This window comes from Solenopsis invicta, chromosome 3 (assembly GCF_016802725.1).
Source record: "Solenopsis invicta isolate M01_SB chromosome 3, UNIL_Sinv_3.0, whole genome shotgun sequence".
Classification (NCBI taxonomy): domain Eukaryota; kingdom Metazoa; phylum Arthropoda; class Insecta; order Hymenoptera; family Formicidae; genus Solenopsis; species Solenopsis invicta.
The window spans coordinates 29,713,098-29,738,640 of NC_052666.1; the positions used below are offsets into that span (position 1 = coordinate 29,713,098).

General features: G+C 31.8%; 3 protein-coding genes across 3 annotated transcripts; 1 reads left to right on the plus strand and 2 right to left on the minus strand.

Moving 5' to 3' along the window:
* Positions 1-25,079, plus strand: LOC105192956 (WASH complex subunit 2). The gene is made up of 13 exons (XM_026133788.2): positions 1-236; positions 961-1,089; positions 1,166-1,351; positions 2,207-2,364; positions 2,617-2,974; positions 3,102-3,225; positions 3,780-3,965; positions 4,036-4,379; positions 5,032-5,327; positions 16,275-16,834; positions 17,177-18,040; positions 18,476-18,594; positions 18,830-25,079. Exons 1-13 carry the CDS (start codon positions 234-236, stop codon positions 20,339-20,341), a joined length of 4,839 nt encoding a protein of 1,612 aa, XP_025989573.1. The 5' UTR covers positions 1-233; the 3' UTR covers positions 20,342-25,079.
* Positions 8,381-9,778, minus strand: LOC105199455. Its single transcript, XM_011166593.3, has 3 exons — positions 9,230-9,778; positions 8,805-8,907; positions 8,381-8,590 (listed from the first exon to the last, which is right to left on the minus strand). Exons 1-3 carry the CDS (start codon positions 9,321-9,323, stop codon positions 8,464-8,466), a joined length of 324 nt encoding a protein of 107 aa, XP_011164895.2. The 5' UTR covers positions 9,324-9,778; the 3' UTR covers positions 8,381-8,463.
* LOC105199454 lies at positions 12,329-15,306 on the minus strand. The gene is made up of 3 exons (XM_011166592.3): positions 14,974-15,306; positions 14,557-14,659; positions 12,329-13,349 (listed from the first exon to the last, which is right to left on the minus strand). Exons 1-3 carry the CDS (start codon positions 15,047-15,049, stop codon positions 13,190-13,192), a joined length of 339 nt encoding a protein of 112 aa, XP_011164894.1. The 5' UTR covers positions 15,050-15,306; the 3' UTR covers positions 12,329-13,189.
* Positions 25,080-25,543: the final 464 nt, after the last annotated feature.

Sequence of the window (25,543 nt, forward strand, 5' to 3'; positions counted from 1 at the left end):
TTAGCGTGACGCTGCGTCACTGGCATGGCGACAATCTGCGATAATCCGTTGGCAAAGTGCCGCTCAGCGCGCCTTTTGCTACGCGATTTTTTCATACTCTTGCTTCTTATTGCGTTTTTGCGGTAAGAAGACTAGTTGCGAAGTTGCGATCCATCGATCTGTTTAAATGTGATTACGAGATAGGAAGTTGCTTACCATTCTTTGCCGTGTTACCTGAACGCGGACTGCTCAACATGGTGAGTGCGACCGCGTGGCCATGATCGATCCGATGGCGTAGTTACTAAGATTCTTTTTCTAATCCAAAATTTTCCGTTTAACATTCGCAAACTGTTGCTATTTATCTCTGGAAGTTGTATGTGTATATTTGTAGATATTACGCTTACAATACGTATATATGTATATATATTTATCTTTAAATTGATATGTGAACTAATTTTATATAGAACGGAAATTATCAAAGTTATAAAAGTTTAAAATTTCAAAAGAATAAGTTTAACTTTATAATGGATATTATATGATGCGTAATATAATGTTATTGCTCTAGTTGCTGAACATTCACCATTTAAGAAAAATATTAAAGTAATAAAATGTTGAAATAATAAATTGCAAATTTAAGTTTTTTTATTTAATTTTTGTATTTGTTTTAATTAAAATATGTTTTATTTAAAAATGTAATTATATTGAGTTGTTTTTATTTGTTCATTGACAGATAAAAACAATTTAATATAATTATATTTTTAAGTAAAAAATATTTTAATCAAAACAAATATGATTCACTGGTTCAGTGATCTTATATAAATATATTGTGAATAATATGTACAAATATAATATGTATAAAAATATATATATATATATATTTGTTGTTATTTGTTTAGAACAGATTTTTAATTTTAATTAAACTTTTAAATGCAATAGCAGATAATCAGTATTACTTTTCTATTATTTTATTTGATTTGGCAGGATTTGTCAGACAGTATTGATAAATCATGGGATTATCCGTGGACTACCGAGGAGATGAGGAGAAAGAGGAGGGAGTGGAGTCTGGCAGGTGACGTCGGGCTTCTTAAACATCTTCAGCAATTTTCTGAAGTATGATCTGTTGTTTTGCCTTTTCGACATTTACATCTAGCGGTATGTTACACTTTGATTTTATGTAAAATTTTAGAACTTGGTATCTAAGGCCAGCAAGACTCAAGCTGCTTTGGACACATTGACGACGCAGTTAAAGGAAACAGGAATATTAGTGGATAATGTTACCAATACATCCTTGGCTTTGGCAAATACTCAATTTATTGAGAGTCGTGTACAGGAGGATGATATAGAGATTAAAGAGAGTTCTGTGAAGCAGGAAGTAAGATTTAATATTTGTTTTTTGATACAATATTTTATTTTAACAAATATCTTTTTTTTTGAGAAATTTATGCTTTTTAATACTTGCACGAAAAAAATAATATCAAATCAACAATCATTGTCTCATATAAACAAGTACATAAAATTTTTAAGCAGTTTGATAATCTAAACTTTAACAAAATGTATTTTTATATGAATATTATTGTTTAAAGTGTAGGCGTAAAGGATAGGTAGAGAAATCAACTATAACTTAGGTGCGAAATATTACTTTATTTGTCATTAAGCTCAATACGTGTTATTGCTGCGAGTTGCAAAAACGTTCTGCCACAGTGGTTTTGTCAAATTCTCGAAAACAGAGTCGTTGTTGTCTCAAGATCCGATGTGGCCAATTGCGCGTTGACACCGCTCGCTATTGTTCCGAAATCAGTAAATATCAGTGATAAATATGTTTATGATCTATCTCGATGTCGACGCTACAAGGCCGCACGGGATCTGTTACATTCCAGACTACAAAAGAGCACAATATATTTTGATATATTAATATTAATAATATTAAATATAATATTAAATATATTATAATAATATTATAATGATATTAAAAAATTTTTTATTTGAAAATTTTGTTATTTTGTATTCAATATATTTTTCTCTCAATTCGTGAAAATTATTATTAAGAATAAAGATGAATATAGTTTTCTTTATAAAACTACAAAAATTCTTCATTTAAACAAATTATGTTTATGTTTATTTAAGATTATCAGACTATTATATTCTTCTTTACATATGAAATAATAATTGGTGATTTGATACTAATTCTTTTTTTTTGTGGATAAAAAAAATTTGTGTGTCATATTAGGATGCAAAGACTCAGGACTCGGCACCAGAAAATGTTTTAGCTAGCATAGGTGAGAGTATTAAACAAGGTTTAAACATAATGGATGAAAAGTACAAAGTAATGGACGTGGCTTGCAGCGACAGCGAGGAGGAAGACGAGGGTGATGCTGTAGTGTTCAGGTTAACAGCTTTATTCCTGTACATAAATCAGCTTCTATAAAAAAATAAAAACAGCACATTCTTGTTTTGGAATGTCTTTGTTTTTGAAATATTAAGTATCAAAATGAGATCAGACAGCATTAAATAGACATAATTTATATAAGGAATTTTATATAATTTTATCAAGAAAAATATATTCTTATTATTTAATAACAATTTTGATTTTAATATTTATTTTAAGATTTTTTATACTAAAATTTGATCAATTTACAGTGTCATTGTGGGACCCAATGATCCATATCAAGATCGACCCTTACCATACGTTATCGGTTCTGATAAATGGATAGCGTCGAATAAGATAGGTTTAGAGAGCAGCAGTAGCGAATCTGAACAAGTTGATGAGAGGGAGGAATCAGAAAGCGAGAAAGAGGATGCAGGTGTGCGAAAGATGTTCAATAGCCGACATAATCCAGAGATAAATATAGCAAGATTGTCGTCGTCATCCTCCAGCGATTTGGATAATTACAATGACCACAGCAATAACATATCTTATGGGATTAACAAAGATATTATATCTCAGAATAATATAAATTCTGCTTCAGAATCTGCTACACCTAATAATATATCAAAGGTAATCTTGTATATCTCAATTTGTTACCTCAATTAAGTTGTTATTTTCAGTCTTAAGATTTTATGATTTGTAAAAATGGAACTTTATTTTAAAAATGAAATAATTAATCCTTTTTTTTCTCTTGCAGACATCGAATGAAGCAACGCCCAATTTTGCAGAAGAGTTAGCCAAACGATTAGGTACTGTCCGTCAAGCACAAAAGCCTACCGCTGTGGATGAAACAAGTGAATCGTCGATTAATCGGTTTAAAGGTATGCAGTTAACAATTTTGTAAAACGAAAAACATTGTTAATGCTAATGAGAGTCAGCGCTGTTATCATTGCGCACAAGAAAAAGTTTATTCTATATGTCAATTTACAAACAAAATTTGTTTGTAAATTGACATATAGAATAAACTTTTTCTTGTGCGAACTGATAACAGCGCTGACTCTTATTAGCCTTGACAATATTTTTTGTTTAAATCTTGAAAGTTTCTTTAAATTGTAAATTATTTTTGTAAAAATCTATCTTACAATTATTTGCGAAGACTGTTAACTTTTCTCAGAAGCTTCTTACTTAACATATTTTAAGCAATTGTACGCTATTTGTTGCGCTGACATACACACGTACACTCTCACATTCATTTACTCACATATATTCTCATTTCTTTATGACTCAAGATCTTGATCTCTATTTGAAATATTCTCCATGATGACAGTCTTGATAAAGGTGTTCTCAGTGATTTATCATTTTTTTCTAAGATTTCCTGAGTTCCTAGGATTTATTTATTATTATAAGTTTTTTTTCTTAAACGATTCTTTTGCAGATGATCTATTTACGTCTGAAAAGAATGAAGATGTTTTTAACGGTTCTGACAATTTATTTAGTGATAAGAATCTCTTTGACGATCAAGTGTCTGCAAATTTGTGGAAAGATAAGCCAATCAAATCTTACAAGAATAGTAATATTATACCAGCTAGTATCGATGTGCCACCGCCTATTAGTATAGTTTGTAAGTATTGGTATACTTGCGTTCTTGTTTTGTAAGAGATCTATGTTTTCTAATTTGATCACGCTTTTAGCTACAAAACCAAAGTCAGCAATCGATGATTTGTTCGCCGAAGTCGATTCAGATGAAGACCCGAATGACATTTTCTCATCAAAGAGTATCAAGAAACGCATGAAAGAACCCATAACGAGCGACAACGTTCCTGCGAGCATAGAGGAGGCGCCGAAAAAATTTTTGAATATTATAGATACCGATAACATCGCTACGAGTACACCGGAATCTAATGTTAATGCCACGAGCCTGTTTAGCGATGAGGAAAACGATGATACGGATCTATTTGGCAACTCCAAGAAGCAACATCATAAATTTGGGAATGCATCATCGTCTACAAATAAGACTCAGGAATCTAGTAAAAAGGTATTTTTTATATAGTCAGGTTTGATGAATGTTCAATCGGAATATCTGCTCTCATTATATGTGAATGAAATTAATCGATCAATTAATTTTATATAAGTATTTTTAACATTTTATTATAGTCATTAATAGCATGACCAGGTTCAAGAGTTGGTCTCTTACATGGAAAAGGAGACATTCCAACTCAGGCCTTAATTTCTCTTAGTTCTTCGGAAGTTGCATAGTATTTTAATTATTTATTTAGTATCGGAAAAAATCAGGAAAACTTGAAATCTTGAAAGAATTTCTTTTTTTACTCTTGATCATGGCTTTTTATGGAATTATATTGATATTTAGGGAAATTTTTAAAATTTTAGGAGCCTGAATTTTTAGCATTTAGAACAAACTATCTTTTTATGTCATAATCGCCATTGTTGCATTGTTAGATAAATATTTTAATAATTTATTTCATTAATTTAATAATTTAAATGTATTATTACACTGATCTTTTTTGATAAGTGAGAAAACTGAAATTTAAATTATGTGAATATAAAAGTAATTATTTTATTCTTAGAATTATAATATTATAAATATGATATTCTAATGAATATCATAATAAAATCTTTATAAAATTTTTGAGAATATGTTTGGGAATGAAGGCTAAAACAAATTGTAGAAACCTGTCGGAGGCGAGTGGATACTCGGCAATGTTTTGGCATCAGACATCGAGAGTAAACTGTCGAGTCGGATAATGCAACGGCGACAAGAGTCATCCGAATCGTCTGATAGCGACGTGCCAGGAAATTCTGATAGTGCGATAAGAAGCAATGTTGAGTCTGCATCTGCAACCATGAATCGTAGTTCGCAGAATCCCGCGGAGAATATATCAGCGATTATTGGAAACACTACCAGCAGCAGCGGAATATCAACGCAGCCGCTCAGCATCGATAACACAGCCGGATCCGGTTTGTGGTAAGTCATTTTTTGTTTTACTTTGTTAATTTAATTTAGACTAGAATAGACTAATTAAGCTATTTTTTATAAATAAATATGGATATACGTAGCCCAATTGCTACGATCACGTTGAATATGTTTTAATACTAGAAGTATCAAGCAATTATTAGTGTTCCATTTTTTTTTTTTTTTTTTTAATGTTATATTTCTTGGGTAGAAGATGCAAATCAATGTGAAATTCTTAGATTTTTCAACAACTATCCTTTATGCTGATGAAATATTTGATTTTTAATTAAATTTATTTGCATTACAAATAACAAGTGCTATTCCCTTTATCTAAAAAAAACTTTTTTTTTAATTTCTTCCCTATCATGCATTATAATATTAAAGATACCGATGTTTTACTCTAATTCTTAGAACTAGAAAAAGATAGAAAATAAATTAAACCGAATTTGGAGTTAATTTATATGGTGCAGATGACCTAAAAAAGGATCAAGCAAATTATTATGAAAATAAAGAATGTGATAATTAATGGGATGTAGTCGGCGAGTATCAGATATTGGGTCTCCTCGAAAAATGTCATTGTCTCACTTCAGTGAGCACCCCAGTGACTCACTCGCACGTAGCGGTTCTCCTCAGTTCTCCTCGCGCAGTCCGGGATCGTGCATGAACTTCTGGGCTTTAGTAAAAACCAAATATTTCATCAGGATAGAGAACATAGTTAAAACAGAATATTGACAAGTCAAAGAACTTTAAAATCCTATCTTTTTTTACACAAAAAATATAATATTAATCTAAAAGAAGAAACCACTACAACCGTTTAGTACGACTAGCATTAAATCTATCATTATATTTGTACTAGTTTTTAAGTTTTCTATGAAGGTATTAAATTCAAATACTGGATATTGAATATATAGGTTATCGATTGCATGCACTTTGAAGTAGTTCAATAGCGGAATGCTGTAATTTTTAACAATTCAGTATCGTTATATTGTCGTTTATATTATATACATACAATATCTGCGTAACATTAATATAATATAACGATATCGACATTGTTGTTAAGAGTTACAGAATCTCATTGCAGGATTTACTACTGGAAAAAAATCAGAAAAATCTGCTATTTGTTATCCTTAAAAATCATAGATTTTTATGAGATTTTATTGATATTCAAAGACATTTTTAAAATTTTATTTTTACATTTAAACTCTTTTTTTGACAATTTTTTGATCATTTTTTTATATAATATAATGCAAAATCAATTACCAATAAATATGGCATATATCCATATACATTCTCATGTAATTCGCGAATTTTTATGAAAAAAAATTGACACTAAAAGACAATACAATGCGTTATAAATTGATATTGTATATTTAATCACTTTTCGAATTCTTTTGGTGAGTTACATCCATGTATAGCGAACAAATTGTCATGTATAGTTCATATTATTTCTTTCTAATATTTTTTCCAATTTATTATTCAAAATATAAAAAGCATTATATGGAATAAGCCAGACCTCCGATTGGGCTGAAACTTTACAGATTACGGTATATAGTGATTATTTATGAAGTGACTATTTATCCCATTTTTGGCTTTTATGTAGTTTAAAAGATAAAAAATGGAGAAGAAAAAATTATATAAAACTAATAACCAGATGTTTTTATTTTTTATCTTTTGAATTATACAAAATTCGAAAATGGAATCTTCATAATTATTATATATTATAACAATATTACCTGTAAAGTCCCAATCATATGGAAGGCCTATTCGGTACAGTGGCCAACATAAGAATGACTTTTTATTGCGCTTTATAAGAATATTTTAAAAAAAGACACAATATAATAAATTTATTTCAAAGCTGCATTAAAACATTTACTAATTTTGTTTAGAATTTTTAAAATTTCTCAAAAATCCGAGAAGTTTTAGGAAATCTTTCATAAAACATCCCGTAAATGTTAAATGAATGACTCTCAATCTGTTAAGTTACATTTTGCGAGTGAAAACGTCAACACATGATACATTTTCCAAGGTCAGCACGTAAACAAGGAGAAGAAGCGTTATTGCTCGTTGAATAACACATTTAAAATGCAAACGAGCATCTGTCGCATCTTCGTGTCAACTGCGTCTAAGAATCATCTAGACAGTTGATTAGCGCGTTGAAAAAAAGAAAAAAATGCGTGGATTCCTAATTTGCAAGCACGTGTCGACGCATCGCTTCCTTTCAGCACACAAGTGTCGAATACTCGCGATGTCATTGAATCGATGACCCAAACATTAGTTACTCATTACACACACTGCCACATGACGAGTAAATATACTATTAGTCCAAAGTAAGCTTCTCTTCAGTACGACTGAATATGTTGCCTAGTACTAGTTGACTTTCTCATCGTGATTTGATTCTTCAATCATTTAATTGTCGAGAAACGACAACCGGACATGCAAGAATTATATGAGTGATTCTGTCTGTGATGAAGTGATTTAAAAGAAAAAAAAAATAAATAAATAAATTTTCAAAGTGCTTGCAAGTTACAGTGAATTTTATCAAGGCCTGTTGCAGACATCGAGGACTATTTTCTAAACTTGACGAATGACAGACAAATAGAAAATGCGAATGGCAAAGGATTAATCGTCGCGCTCTGATTAATTCGTATAAAAGTGACGTTTATTCGTTTTCTTCGAAGGATGTAGAGAGAAAAACCGTAATTTTCTGCTGACTCTACGAAATAAATGGTGGTACGAAGCAAATGAGTGTCGTAATGTAATGAAAATAAATGAGGTGAATGAATCGGACGAAAGCGGCGTTTCTCGCGTTTAATGTTGCGTCGGATTTTGTCGGAAACGTTATACTTCTTTCAGCTTAAGAAATTTACGGAAAAATAAAGACTACTCGAGAGATGGATATGGTTTTTATGTTTTTGTGCGTTGAAAGTGCGAACTAGAAATAGTGAGCAACGAAGAATACATATCCAGATAAACTTGATTGCGCATCATTGCGTGAGACGCGACGCAGTCTTTTATCTAGTGTCATTGAACAATAGACAAGTGGAGAAGCTGTGTATTTCGATAAATTTGTGAACGACGTTATTTATTTATAGCAATACTTCCAGGTAGTAAATGTCTCGTTACGTATCTTATTTGTGACAAAACATGGTTAGTAGTCGTCGGGATCTAAATATCTACAAACAGGTAGTTGACAGCAAACTGGAAAAGGTTGGCTGTTATCCTCACGCGTAAAAGTAATAAGTGTTTGACCGTAAGGGCAAGTGCGTCTGGGACATCTGGACAAAAAAAGAAACAAAAAAGGGTTTGTGATAAAAAATTTGATACAAACAATATAATATAATAATGCAACCTAATATAACTTAAATATATTTAATTCTAATATATATAAATTATATAAAATATTGAAATTATATATATATATATATATATATATATATATAAAATAAAACTTACATATGTAATATATAATTATATGAAGCTTTGACTTACGCGACCATAACTATTTTACCATCCGGTCTACAAATCATCCTCATGCATGGCCGAGCCGTGTGGTAACCTACGCCCAAAGTTTTGGGTCCAAATTTGCAGGTACCTAAATGCATATTTATGTGAGCAAAATTTGGAAGTATCTGAAAAACATAATCCAAAAGCTTTTGTTTATTCCCGCGATATTATTAACTATATGCATTCACATTAATTTTGGAATAATCAAAGTTGTTTAATTTGCAAATCTGTTAAATGATCTGTCGAATTTGAAGTTGCACTTGATGTGTGGAATCATCTGTTTATGTAACAAGAGATTTTCTGCAATAACGCTCCGCTTGTAAATTTGCTAAACTGTTACACATATTTATAATATTCTGACATAATATCTTTCTTTCAGTAATAATCTTTTAATCAACGAGTTAACGTACCTTTTGGTATAGTTGTTGTAGGAAAGTGCATTTGCGTAGTAAATTGAATTAGCCCGCACATCAGTAATAAAATTACGCAGAAGTAACCCATCATCTCACTTTCTTGCTTACAGAGTTGCTAGGAAGAAGAGACGATAATAAATTAAAAATCACAAATTTTATATATCGTTCCTCCTTCTCTTAATGGATTCGTGATCTTTGGAATATTTCGGTTTTAGCACGAACAGACACAAATCAAAACATGCGATATCACACGTGATGATAAAAGAAAGATAAAAAGAAAAAAGGATCAAATTAACATTAGGCTCATCAATATTAATTAAACATGGCGTGACAGACTAGAGATGAGATTAAATCCAATAAATGTATGTGAAGCTGATGTATTATTTTGTGGAAACTCATTAATTATGGAAAGTTTTAATTTTATTTTCAATAGCTCTATAGTTCCTGATAGATAGAATAGTTTTGGCCATTAAAATAAAATACCAGGTGCATTCTGCGCATCCTCTGAAAATTTTTGAGTTTTTGTTGGATTTTGAAAAATCTATAATTATGCATGAGTTTTAGAAAGTATTCTGGCGATAAACATTGTTTTTTTTTTTTTTTTTAATTATTTAATAATTTATTTTATCTATCTCTCAAGAACTATGGAATTATTGTAAATGAAGTTAGAACTCTCAATAATGAGTTTCCACAAAATAATATGCTAACTTCATACACACATTTTAATATGTATTTAAAAATTTGAATCGAATCCAGTAATCAGGTTTTATTTTTTAGGATTAATATTTATAAAAAATAATATTTTGTTGAACTTGTTAAGTAATCAAAACTGTTATTTTTTAATTTTAAAACTAGTATCTGCGAGAATTCAAAATGTTTTTATATTTAGTTTTTACCGTATAGAATCAATTTTTTTACACGTATTTGAATATAATACTGAATTCTAAGACTGAAATTGTTAATAAATTTTTTTATTAAAAAATTTAATTTTTAATAAAATTCTTAAAGAATTTGATCATATGATTTATATTCAAGTTTACATAGAAGTAACTTTCGTGTTTGAAATACTTATAGAGAGTTCGAACTCATTTCATCCTGCTTTGAGTCTACCTAAAGTTACTGCTTTTATTTTTTGAAGTAATTACATACAGAGTTAAAATATATGCAAATTTAAACATACTTGTAAACTACTTAATTCTATCATTTGTTTTATCGTTTTCAGGAGAAGATAATGCGTTTTATTTCGCATGTTAATTAAACATTAATTATATTCTTTTGCGAATTTTTTGCAGATTTTTTGCCTTTTTAAAGAAAACGAGACAAAACTCTTAAGAGTTTCTTATATCTGTTTTTATCTCTTGTATTCTCTGTACATGAAAAACACTGGGTGGCAGATTGAATTGAGAAATAGTTTTCTCTATCTTGCATCAAACTTATCAAAATTAATATCTAATCTAAAAAAATTATAGATGTACAATATTTTAATTGCAGGGTGTTAATTATTGAAAAAACCGGAAAAATTTGTTGAACTTTTACATCTATTTGTTATCTTACCTCTTTAACTTGAAAATTCTATCTTTGCTTTTTTGACAAACTTGTTTTTTTGATAGTACAAAATTGATTTACAATTGATTACAAGATGGCATACACATCCGCGTATATTTTCATATAATTGGAGAATTTTTATTATTGACATTAAAGAAAATAATACAATTCATTCTAAATTGATATTACATATTTAATCACCTTTTGAATTTTGTACTTTTAATTAGCTGTTTTACTAACAATTTGTTATACTTATATTATATGTAATTTATATATATTTTTTCAGTATTTTTTAAGTTTAATATTAAAAACTTTAAGGATAATTTTTCTATGTGGTTGTATTATTAAGAAACATTAAGATATAATCAAAAATAAATTTATTTTAAAGCTGTATTAAAAATTCTTTAATCTTGACTGGAATAATATTTCTGAAAATTTGGGAATTTTTTAATTTTAGTACACACATTAACTCTTTAAATTGACTCTCAGGCTGTTAAGTTACATTCTACAAGTGGAAACGTATCTAGTGACATATGATACCAATGTTTTCTGAAGACAGCATGTAAATAAAGAGAAGAAACGTGGCTTTATTACATACTTTATTGCTCACTGGATGAGCTGTACAACACCATATCCCAGAGTACAAACGAGAGTCCGCTGCATTGCATCTCTGCGCCAGCCACGCCCGAGAATCATCTAGACAGATTGTAAACGTATCACAAGAAAAAAAAGGAGAAAGATTAACGCACGAATTCCTTATTCGAAAGCACGGGTACGTGTTGACGCATCGCTCGCTTTTAGCACACGTTGAATACTCGCAATGTCATTGAATCGATAAAATCCAAACATTAATCGCGTATTACGCTGTTGCACAATGGCGATTAAATATACGTAGCTAGTTCAAGACAAGCTTTTCTTCAGAGCCGATTGTTGCCTGTCACCAGTTGTTGACTTTCATCACGAGTGAACTTTCTAGTCATTTAGTTATCGAGAAACGACGACCAGAGACGCGAGAACTGTGAGTGATTCGATCTGAAAGGATTTAAAAGAAAAAAAAAGCAAAGTTATAAACAATAATCGAACAGTGCTAGTTATTCGCGAAGAATCAATGAATAAAACATGTATAATTACATAAATATAATAACAAATGTTTTGATCTTAATTAACGGTCTTTTTCAGTGTTCAAAGAAATTTAAATATTAATGATGCAGAAATAGCTATTTATTGGAATAGCCAGTATCCAGAATTAATTGATATTCTAAAACCTTTGTCTATCATATATTTCAAGAGACCGTCACATAAAAAAATGCGATTCGATACACAACTTGTAATGATTAGACGATATTTGGATAATTTTGGATACGGATATTCCAGTAAACAGCTATTTTTGCATCACTGATACTTAAATTTTTTTGTACGCTGAAGAAGATCGTTAATTAAAGATCGAAATGTTAATTATTATAGTTAATTATATATGTTTTATTCATTGACTCTTTGCGAATTACATCCAACATGGCTCATAAGCCTGATTATTATTTACATTTTTGTATTGTATTTATATGAACTTTATCATTTATTATTTGTTTAATTTTTAAAATACAAAGTGCTTGAAAACTATTGTACACTGTGGACTTTATCAAGGATTGTCATAGATAATTTTTCAAACTTTGACGAATGGAAGACAAATAGAAGATGTGATCGGTGAAAATCATGCTTTGATTAATTAGTACAAATGAGAGAAATGACGTTTATTTATTTTTTTCGAAGGATGTAGGAAGAAAAATCATAGTTTTCTACTGACTCCGTGAAATAAACGGTAAATAAGCAAGAGTCATAAAGTGATGAAAATCAGTCGAGTTGTTTCGCGTGAAAGCGACGTTTTTCCACGTTTAATGCTGCACCAAATTCTATCTTAGACGCTTCTTTATTTAACTTGAGAAATTTATGGGAAAGTGAAGATCGCTCGAAAAAGGAAAGTGATTTTTGTACGACGGAAATGCGAATAGTGAACGGAGAATACATATCTGGTTAAACACTGTTGCATATTATCGAGAGGCAACGCGGCCCGATTCTTTATCCAATCTCAATGATCAATAGGCAAGTGGAGAAACAGAGTACTTCGATAAATTTGAAAAAAAAAAAAGATTTATTTATAACAATATTTCCAAATTGAGAATGTTTCGTATATTTCCTATACAGAGAAAAAAAATGTTGAATCAATAGCATCTGTCTAATTGGAAATATTTTGGTGATTCAATGACAGTATTAATGAAACAAAAAGATTAAAAGGAAAGATAGTAACACTTATAGTTGAATGAATAAAATTTAGTTGAATCAACTATTGTATACATATATATTAGTGACAGCATGTGATTCGATGTTTAATTGAATCAAACTACGTTTTAATTCATATTACTGCACTTCTTTCTCGGTATATGCCAAAAAGTATGGCTGATCAGGGTAACGACGCTCACAAATAGGTTGTGGACAGCAATATGGATATTCTCGACTGGGATCCTCATCCGTATAACCAATAAGGCGCTGAAGTGAATTACAAGTGAATCTAGGACATCTGAAATGATTCAAGATTTTCTATTATAATATTCTTTCTTACAATATATCTCATTTATTTAAATGTTTACTTTAAAACCGTTAACTTTATGGAGGTGTTAATGGTTAAATATAAAATCACAAAACTATTTTTTTCAAAACTTTATAAATATTAGGTATGTGATTTAATTCAATGTCTTTACATTAGATATATTATAACTTTGTTTTAAAATAAATATTTTCTTGCTTTTTTTGCGGTTTGTGTGTACCATTAAATTCTCGAAATACATATGTTTTGATAAAGCAGGCAACATAACTTCACGAAACAGCAGTGAATATGATGCGGTTGAAAAACAGCATTTAAGACATTGCATTTTTTCCGCATTTTAATTGAAAAAAATGCCGCTGAAGCTACGAAAATGATTCAGATTTATTTTGCTCTGAATAAAGACGATATGACGTATAAAACGTGTAAGAAATGATACCAAAGGCATCGAATTACTTTTCACACTTAATACTTCTTAATTTGTGAGATTTACAAATTTAAAAGTTTAGCTAATTAAGCTTTAGCATAACAGAGAAAAATTCACTGTTTCTTGTTTAATCTGAAACAAATTTTTTTACTAATTTATTATTTAGAAATATGATGATATTTTTATACATGGTTTTTTATATACAGGATGTGTGGCAACACGAGATAAAAATTAAGAAGTGATTCTAGATGATAATATAAGGTGAAAATCAAGAATAACACAATTGCGATTTGTTTTTAAGTTTTTAAGTTATAAATGTTTAAATTTATTTATTTGTTTTATTCACATGATTGATTTTTTACATGAATATTTAAATATTTAGAATTACAAAACCAGAAATTATATATAAAATTTTGGTGAAGACTTTGTTTTTAATTATATCTAAATATTCACATGTTAAGCATTTGTTATATAAACATTTAAATATTTTTAATTGCAAAACGAAACTTTAACCAATTTTGTTATTTTAATTTTTGCCTTATTTTGTCAACTCAAATCATTTCTTAAATTTTCTGCCATCCGTTGCTAAACACTCTATGTATATATTTTTTTAAATATAATTTATAAATATATATAAATTCTGTATTGTATGTATATATGTATATATATATATATATATATATATATATATATACACACACACATATTTTTTACATCTTATACATGGCATATAATTTATATGATGCTTTGACTTACCCTTCAAAGGATATTTGACCGATCATGTCACAAATCATTCGCATGCATGGCGGAGCTGTATGGGCACCTACGCTAAAAACCTTATCTCCAAATAGGCAGCCACCTAAATGTACATTTATGTGAACAAAATCCGGAAATATCCGAAAAATATGATTTAAAAGCGTTTATTTATTCCTGCGTTATTGACTGTGTCCTTCATTGGGTTTGGAATGATCTTAGTTGTTTAATTTAGAAATCTATCAAAGGATCTATTGTTTAACTTGATGTTGCATATATATATATGACTTTACGCAAGATATTTGTGGCAATTTATGCCATTTGCAAATTTATTAAATTGTTCTACATATATTTATAATTTTGCAGTGTCCAAATATAATATCTTTTGGCAATAATCTCCTAATCAATGAGTTAACGTACCTCGTACTTGCGTAGCAGGATCCGCATTAACCATCCCAGATATCAGCAACAAAATTGCGCAGACGTAAATCTTCATTTTACTTTCCTGCTTACAAGGAGTCAGAAAAAAAGAGATAATAATAAATTTAAAAAATCACGACTTTTATATATCATTTCTCCTTCCTTTATGTGGGCGCGATCTCTAGAAGAATATTTCAGTTTTAGCACGACCAGGCACAAATCAAAACGTGCGATATCACACGTGATGATAACAAAAAGATAAAAAGAATAAGGATCAAATCAGCATTAAGTTCACTAACATTAATTAAATATGACGTGTTAGACTTGAGATGGCATTAAGGTCAATAAATATTTAAATATCCGAGATAAATCCAATAAGCAAGTTTAATTTTCTAGGATACCATTAATATTCATGAGAAATAATATTTCATACATTCAGCTTGCTGTAATAAGTAATTAAAATCTAGTTATTTTCAAATTTTAGAATGCATATTTGCGAGAATTTGAAATGTATTTATAAATAGTTTCTATTATAAAGCATCAAATTTTTTACAGATAGTACTCGAACTATAAAAATGAAATTATTAATAAATTCTTTTGATTATAAATAAAATTTTTAACAAAATTTTTATAAAATATTTGAGCATATAATCTATATTCCAGTCCAGTTGGAGATAACTCTTATTTTATTTAGAGAGTTTGAACTCATTTCGTCCAACTTTGAGGGTTATTGCTTTTATTTTTATAAATAATCATGGAGAATTAGAAAATATGAAAATAAATTTAAATATAAATTTGATTATATCATTTGTTACAATCTCATCATTTTCGTTATAGTATATAGTGTATGTTTTACTCCGCACGCTACATTAATTATTAACTGTAGTTTCTTGCAAATTTTTATTGCTGAATTTAACATTTTTTGTATCTTTTTTTATATTTGCGAAACGTGTTTTTATAGAATTTCTTTTTTTAGTTTTTTTTTAGGTGATAAAACTTTCTAATTAAGGCATTCAACAGAATGTCTAAAAAAAAAAACGACAAAAATTTAACGATTTCAATCTTAAAGAAGTCGAAACGACAGAAGCTTCTTATACTTGCTTTTATATTTTGTATTGTGTCCGTTTGCGAAAAGAACTGATCACCAGATTGAACTGAGAAATTGTTTTCGTTTTTTTGCATCAAATCTATCAAAATTAATAATCTAAAAATAAATGTACAGTACTTATTTTAATTTCAGACGATTATTAGTATTATTGATTAACTCGTGAAATAAAAATATAAATGTTCTTTTTCTTCAGGGTGAATTTCCAGCCAGAGATAACCTCGACGAGACTCAAGTCAGACGAGATTTATCGCGAGCATGTTACCAGTGACAGTCTGTTCACGGCACGAACGCGCCATCCCGTCAACTCTAATTCGGCAAATGCCAACAGTGATAATCAGCAGCAGCAACAGCAATTAGGACAGGAGCAATCGGATACCTCATCGGCATTGTTACAAGACGACGTGTTCGAGAACGACGATCTGTTCGGACCACCGCCGTTGCCCAACAAGTCGGACTCAAAGCGAACGAACAAATCGAAGGTCTCGTCACTTTTCGACGACTCCGATTCCGGCGATGAACTTTTCTCTGCCGCAAGCTCTGGCTCCAGATCGCAGAAGAGCACGGATTTCCATGTTACAGTGAGCGACCGGACGAAACCAGTCTCAAAAAGTTGCGGTCTGTTCGACGACAACGTGGATATATTTGGCGGCAAAGACGCTCCGGACGTCGATATATTTGGAGTGGTGTCGAAATCGAGCTCGACGGACGCGACTCCGAATGATTTAGATTCGATAGCGTCGAAGAGTAACAACGGTAAATGGAGCATGTGCTTTTATTATTTGTTTGAATTCTTATATAAATTATATATTTTTTTTAGTATAACAATATTTGTTTATTACGATCCAAAAATATTGCAATTTTAATTTGTGAAGTTTTATTTATTTCAATTTTTGAGAATTAAAAAATTGCTGTATTTTAAAAGGTATTTTATAAAAGAAGTAAAGGACTATTTTATTTTAATTCATGAATATGAAAGACATAGCAAGTGTTTTTGTTCGAAATAAGAAAACTTAGGTATAGGTACATGTTGTTTCATAAATAATACCCTTCATAAAAAGAACGTATGTAATAAAAGAAAAATTTCCAAATTATTAGATAATTCACTAAAGACAAGGATGGAGTCAAGGAAGATTACTTTATTTGACGACGACGACGATGATGGCGACTTATTTGGCACGAAGCCGACAAAGTCCAAAAACGAATGTAAGACTGATCTCTTTGAGGGCGAGAATGATGATCTGTTTTTATCGGCCAAGACTTTCTCGATAGATAAAAACGTAACAGTTGAACCAAAGATCGATGTCTCCAAGAACGTCTCTAGTTCCGAAGTTGAAAAGGAAAACAGAAATGAACCTCCGGATTATCTGGATAACTTATTTTCGAAAACCACGAGGCCCCGTAGTCTTCTATTTGAAGACGACGATTACGACGATCTTTTTAGTAAGAAAGGAACAGCGTCACGTGAAGACGACCGATCGAAAACCAAAAAAGAAGTCCGGAAAGATGTTGTAGAGCAGACTCAGAAATTTTCTGAAGAAAATAAAATCCCGCTGGAGTCATCAAATTTAAAACGTGACGTCAAGACAACCGCAGAGTTAAGTGTCGCTGCGAATAATGACGTACACGAAGAGGAAAATGAAACTGAAATTAAGGAAACTTCTTCCAATATCGAGGAAGACGGTATGGCAAAAAAGAGTTCTCCCCCGAAAACATTGAATATCCGGACGATCTCGCCACCCTCCGAGGAACATGGCAATCAGCAGGCACCCCGACGATTGGTATCTGGTAAGATCAAGAATCTAATGGGAAAGATGGGTGATTTGAAAATACTTTCGCCAATGGATACACCGTCATTGTGGAGGAGGAGCGAGGATAAGACAGATGAGGACGAAGACGTTGTGGATCGGGATAGCGGAGATCTGGGCATCAGTGGTCACGTTTCACCTCCAAGCGTATCAGGTAATTAACGTTTAGCAAGAATTCTGTTTGCAAACGTCTTAATTCTTTTCTCCAATCTTCGTGCAGATGGAACAAAATATTATATACCACGAATTTAAAAGTACAAAGTTAAATTACATTATTTCCAAATAACGTTTAATGTAATAAATTGCAAGAGGATTAATGTTTTATTTAGGATGTTTATTAATCAAAATTTTTTAATTATTGTGAAAAGATAATTCAAATAAAAAACATTTTAAAAATATTTAAATAACATGGAGTTTTAATATCAAGTTTTTATTTTTACTTGCTGAGGATAGTCTCGAAAATGATGCCAAAACGTCTAAAATAAAGTCTGCATATTTAAAAAAAAAATAACTTGCGCACTTATTACCGCCCCATACTCTCATCAGTCCGATGATTAATTTATTTAAATAAAAAATTTTTTTTATATAGAAGGCAGTACAAGGAAGGAATCATCTTACTCGACAATTTCCACAGCTAGCAACGTAGAAGTGGCCATAAATTTTGATGATCTGGCTCAAGTAGAAACATTATCCACGACTGCATCCAAGGTGTTTATTGTATTAAATTGCATTAATTTTTTATAACTTAAATTATTATATTTTTATTTATAATTTCTTGGAATAAAAAAAGATTAAAAGGAAAACATTCTTAACGCATTTTTTTGAAATTGTATAATTTTTTTAAGATATTTCATCTTTAATTTTGAGATATTACAATGTATTGTTGAGATATTTTGAATTTATAATTATCTCTTTGTTAATTTATTGTGTCCATTTTTTTTAGAGTCGAGTGAGAATTCAAGCGAAACGCCGTCCTCAGAGCCGACATGCTCGAAAATCTGCGCTACGACACAGCGGTATCGACTTCGATACGGTTGATAATGTGGATAACGATAACTCTCAAGAGGAGAGTCACACTAGTACTTGCTCATATAGCAAGGACCTGTCTATCGTTCCGACGATCAGTGCCTCCGATCGCTTGATCGCCAATGATAATGTTCAACGCTCGACAGTCGATCCTTCTTTCATGGATGACAGATCCGAATTAGGTAGCATTAGCAAGGAGAGCTCGATGAGCGTAAACAAGAACACTCTTCTATCGCCATCTACCGACGAGGAAGACTTGTTTGATGTGCCACCAGATTTGCCGGAGGATCCACAGAAGGAAGATACATTATTTGGCAGAGCACCGATACTCTCACCGGTTGATAGCGGGCAATCTGATAGAACGCCCGTTGCTGTCGAATCTTTAATAGATACTGCGATCAGAAAGGTTGACGACATTGATACCGACGTGAATGTGATAAATAATGAAAGTGATAAACAAAATTCTGGTGAATTGGCATCCAATGTCGATATCAAATCAGATACATTGAAGAGTATTAAAAAGAAGAATGATAAGAAAGAGGATAATGAGCGAGATGAGATGAGAAGAGCATCTAGCGAGGAGCTGAGCGATCCTCTGCGCGACAGCACCCACGATCCGTTAAAGGATCCTAGTCAGTTGTTTGCGTTTGTCACGAAGACGCCATCACCAGAGAAAAATAAAGGATTGCTATTTTCTGAGCCGGACGACAGTCTTTTCTCCAGTAGTTCGACGAAAAAGTCAAATGAACCGAAGAGGGAGACTTTAGATCTATTTGCGGACGATGACATAGGTGGTGATCTATTTTCTGCAGCGCCGTTGAAAAGGACGGTGAAAAAGCCGTTGCGCGATACGAAAATTGGTCTCTTTGGCGATGATGACGATGCACGAAATGGCGATGATGATAACCTCTTTGGTAGCGTGTCCAAAACAAAGCTGGATAGTCAATCATCAAATCCTGCTTTAGCTGGGCGAAAAAAGAACAATATTTTCGATGACGATGATGACGAAGATTCCAGTTTGTTTGTCGAATCGTCCGGGCAATCAGAAAAGTCGGATAATGCATCGTTCTCGGAGCCTAAACACGATTCTCAAGTTGACTCTCAAATCAAGAGCTCAAACTTGAAAGATATTTTCGGCAACGCGTGCAACGACGATGATGACGACGTTGATCTTTTCACTACGAAGAAAGTTGTTCCTAAGAAAGTCGTTACGTCGTCTAAGTCCTTGTTCGCGTCGAACGACGATAACGACGATGATGACGGTCATATTTTCGACAAACAACTACTCGCATCGACGGAGTCAATGGCAAGGACGACAACGGTTACGCCGAGTTCAAGATTGGTCGTGAAAAAACCAGTCACCAGGGACCTGAAAAAAACGGCCGAGAAGATCATCGAGGATCCACTGAGCCTCCTTCAAGACGATTAATTCAATTTCTATGAGATTTTCTGTTAGCCACACATCGCTTATCCACAAAAGTTTAGATAAGCATGTCTAGGTAAGTAAACACAATACCGAATAAAGTACAAAAATCAGATAAGAAACTCATTTTTCAAGTTCTGCCATTTTTTCAAGAACTGCTCATTACAATATGTATGCGTGCGTATGTAATTAAAATTAATTTAATATGCTAAAACACGGCCATTAAATTTTCTCAGTATAATATTCAATTTTCATATAAGACTTGTAATAGAATAAGCATATGTAACTTTAAATAATTTACTTTTTTAAAATGTCTTAATTTTTATATTTAAGAGGAAACATCAGTTCTGAGTTCTAAAAATAATACTAAACTTCGATAATGTATTGTAGTAAAATAATTCAATTAAATTTTTTCAAGAAACTTTATTTTGAATGAAGAATGAATTTTCAAGAGTAAAATAAATTTTAAAAAAATTTTTATTGCATCAAATAGTGGCGTTATAGCAGTAACATCGAGCCTTCTTTTGACATGTGCACATATGATGCACATGAAATCTCTCAGATCTTTTGCCTAAAAAAAAATCGAAAATTTTTGGTCTCAAATTATTGTGTACACCGATTTTAAAAATATTATTTTGAGAAAAATGCGCTTAAAATTTTTGAGTATTGATTGTTTTGTTTATAAAATTATAAATTGAAATTTTTCCTTAAAAATCTGCAATGTCTGTACCGTAGTTATCACTTCAGTTTTTGACTTTGTTAACTTCTTTTTTGGCCGTTTTTAAAGCCTTTCAAAGCTTCGCGATGTCTATCAGTGAGCAATAAAAATTTATTCAATTTTTTGAAACCTCAAGGTTTGATGTCTCTTCTTAATGTGTTAAAAAAAAATAAAGGACTCGATATTGAAATAAAACAAATAATACATTAGGCAAATGACAGAACTTGGTGCGCATACAATTTACAATTATAATATATATTTTAATTAAGGCTTCTACTGATTTGATCGCCTAGTGTTGACAATGGCGACTTGATTTAGTGTAGCGTGTGATATGGGATGTCAATCCATACACTAGTTTCGGGTTTGTAAACTGATTTATTTATTTAATTTAATTATAAAGAGGTCTCGGCCTCATTCGATTATAAAGAGGTCTCGGCCTCGTTCTACAATGAAGATTTCGATCTCTAATTAAATGTTGAGACTCGGCTCAATGGCTCGCTCGTTTTGTCCGAAAAACTTTATCTTACACGGAAGATTTTTTCGTCTGTCTGCCCTCGGTAGGCTGTCGATATATATACGGAAAAGCGAAGCCGTGGAAACCCAATCGGCTCCGCCGGTCCGAACGCAAATCGCTGGTTGGTCGAACGCTGTGTGCGGTTATCGCTCGGCGTCGTCGCTCGGCGACGTCTCGTCTAGTGGGCCCACTATTGTTAAGTTTTTCGATCGCGACATTTAGTGCGATAAAAAAAATTGCATTCCAAATATCGACACAAAATATACACACATACAATGTATGCGTGTAAAAAAGTGATACAAAAAACCTAAAATTTTATCATGTTATTTTCCATTTTATTGCAATGTTTTTATATTTAAAGTTATTGTAGTGTTAAAATATATTGAAGATTTTCATTTTGATACAATTTTTTATGTGAAAGTCTAGTAGAGAAGGTTTGCAGGAGGAAAGGTAAAACAGGAAAGTGAACGGGGAGTGGAGAAGGAAAGAGTTCAGGTGAAGGGGGATAATATTCAGGAAATTTAGAAGGAGTTTGACGGTCAGGGAGAAATAATAGGGATCTTCAACGGAGTAGTACTGAACTGGGATCAGGATTTGATACAGAGGTGTAGGATGGAGAAAAGTAAAGAAGAGTAACACAGGGGAGGGGGAAACAGTGAAATCAGGAATTTCTTCCGAAATATTTTATATTCTCTATTCTAAATTTTGCCGGATGATGGGGTGACCCAAGGTCGCTGTTTTTATACTGGCAGTACTTTTGGTTTACTTCGGTTACGACTGTGTCGCTGTGTCTTTGCATTCCCTTTTTGTCTGATGATTCACGCTCCTAGGGATTATTTTCTATGAGGTTGAGTATTTTTGAGGTTTGATTCTTTCGATATACTTTTGAGCAGGTTAAACGTTTTATTATTGAGACTTTGCTGTTAGACCGATACCGTAATACGCGAAGACTGTTTGAAAGTCCGATACTCGCCCGCGCGGATTACAAGTACACGGATGTTCCTACAGGATTACGTGTTATAGGTTTTCTTTCCTAAGGTCTTTTCGAGTCATGCCGGTACCGGTATTGCTCAACCACAATTTCTCTCTTTGCCTAACTTTTCGGAATCTTACGCTATTGGCTACCTATTTACATTATTTTAAACAATGTATATTCGAAAATGAAGTTTTAATAAAGTGTACTAATTGGTTTAGTCCATAAGCAATGCGGCCCTTCTTTAGACCTTTCTTTATTAGCAGTTGATGTTCAAGGATACTACATCTATTTACATTATGTTGGGGGGCACTGCTGACGGTTGCAATTTTTCCGCCAATTCGTGCAACCGTTTAAATTGATTCTCGAATTTAGTGGCAGTAATGTGAGTAGGTGTTTTATGTACCTGCTGATTATGTTTTATATCTATGATGAAGAATATCTAGAGTTTTGTCAGCTATTATCGGTTTTTTTCGCTCATCCACCTGTCAGTATATGATTTGGCTTTAGCGATGTCGCTTTTTAATTTCCTGAGTTATCAAGCCTTTGGTTTTGACTGTTTTGGTCGTTTTATTTTTACTATCAATTTGCGGGGATATAAACTTCTTAAACTTTTGTGAACCACGAATATTTAAATAAGTTATGATATCGTTAGTGAATGACAATTAGTTGTGTATCAAAGATTGCAATTTTATTGTACTATTTTATTTGTGCAAATTTATATTACTCTCCAATAGTAAAACAGTATTTGAAAATCTTTTAGCAAAATTTTTCCAAATTCTAAATCCGTGAACATCTAATGGTTGTATTTTCCCTGTAGTACCTTTAGGCATAATCATAGTAACATTCTTCTTATCGATTTATGGACTGGACATTGTCTCAATATTATTTCAGATTTAACACCTCCGGGAAAAATGTTTAGAAAATAAACTTCTAATCATACTTTAAAATAATCTGTAAGAAATGTAAATTTTATTTTAATAACTTTTTTTACGTATAGTGGGATCGTAATGGGATCGCTAATAGCAGCTTGGGATAGATAATAGTTTAGTTACTATGCCGTATATTTATTTTTTAAATCTAACTGATATAATCGGCGAATCGTATCTTTTATGATTCTGTAACTGGACTAAGCATGGAATCGATTGGATATCCTAGACACCTCGGAATCTTGAGAATACACTTGATATTTCTGTCTGTAATATGGTCGCCACTTGTTTTAACCGTAAACAAGAAGAATAAATCATTATTGTTCAATTTAATCTTGCCAGTAATTTACAAGAATGTCTTTAGATTTTTTCCTGCCGTATAATCTCTGTTTGTACGGTTTTTTCTTGTTTATTATTATGTTTCTCTTTTTGGAGAACGCTCTTCTGAGGATAAATTTTTTTATAGATAAAATATCTAATACCTTGCTTGAAGCTGACGATTTGCCATATAGTTCCTTCGTAATTGCTGAAATTTCCTCGGTAGGTTATCAACCTTGGTTTTGGCTGTTTTGATGGTTTTATTTTTATCGTTGGTTTGCGCTGATATAAATTTCTTAAACTTTTCCTTGTGATATCTACGGTTATTATTGGTTTCACCGAATCAGGATTCGCAATAATATTTGTTAATGGTATTCCATTTATTTAATATTAATGGAGTTATAACTTTGCTTTTGGCTTGCGTTTGCAGAAAATGTTTTTACGTGAAAATGATTTTTATTTGTGTTTGAAATATAGAAGTCAGCGCGCGCGAGTTGCGAGACGCTCACGGGAGCCGCGTGAACTTACTATGCTTACTAATACCATTACATTTATGTTTAATCCAATCATTTTGCACTGGTATACCTTTGACTATGGTATGACTATTTGTTATATAAAATAATTAATTAACGAATATAAAAAGGATTACAAAAGTTTAATGCTATTTTCTTTACTACAATTTATTAACGTGTTTTTAATTTACTTTGTAACTTAATTTTGTACTTTTTATATTAGAAACTCAAAAGGAATGTCACGATTTTTTGTCCACGATTTTTCGATGGTGCGTGCGAATACCTCGAGACAATTCCTTAAATTCCGCACGATATATTAAAATCAATATAAATTGTATTTTATTAATGATCTCAATTTGACGTGTATGGCGCGATAGCAGCCAGTAAACACAATCATTATGCGATCTTAAATATATCAATTTATTATTATTACTATAATTTATAAATTTTTTTTCACATACTAATGTGTCAGAAAATTTCTTGAAAGCCAATTTTCTATAAGGAAACTCTGTCAAAATTATTTTTGGTAATAGATACCTTACAAATTTGCGAGATGTCATATTGTCGCTCTCGAATCGCACATTAATGACAACCGCCCCATATTTTATAGGCACTCACGATACTGCACCTGCGTCGGAAAAGTTAACGTCACGGCAGATGACGAATCTCGAGCACAAGAAGTCGTGCGACATAACATAACCTTTCGACCGATTGGCCGCGGCTAACACATAACACACGCGAATTAAAAGGGTAGAAAATTCCTCATAAGATGGTTGAAACCGATAATCCTACGTAAGTGAAATTCACTGCGACCTCCCATTTGCCGCCAAAATGTGGTGCTCCTGGCGGATTGAACTCGCCACTGAGTTCCGTCGGATGCAAGAGTGGTTGCTAGCTCTTACCAATCCTTCGTAGCGAAAAGAGGCCATAACTTGGCATCCGCGTCGACGAGATTCGTTTGTTGTCGGGGAATTCAGTGAGAAAGTTTCTTGCAAGGAGGCTTAGGATTGCATAAATTTTAAATCCTTGGGTCTCATAAATAAGTCCCAGACTTTCATGGTGCAGTTTTCAGAAATTATGTGTAACATGGTCTTGTTAAAAGTACTCTTGGTAGTATGACGTTATCTTCCCGAGAGATGGCAAAAATATTTAATCTGTACTGAGCAGATTTCAACCCGGATCTTTAGCATAAAAAGCAAATGTGCAGACTAGACCACACAATCGCCACTATTAAAGGAAATAAA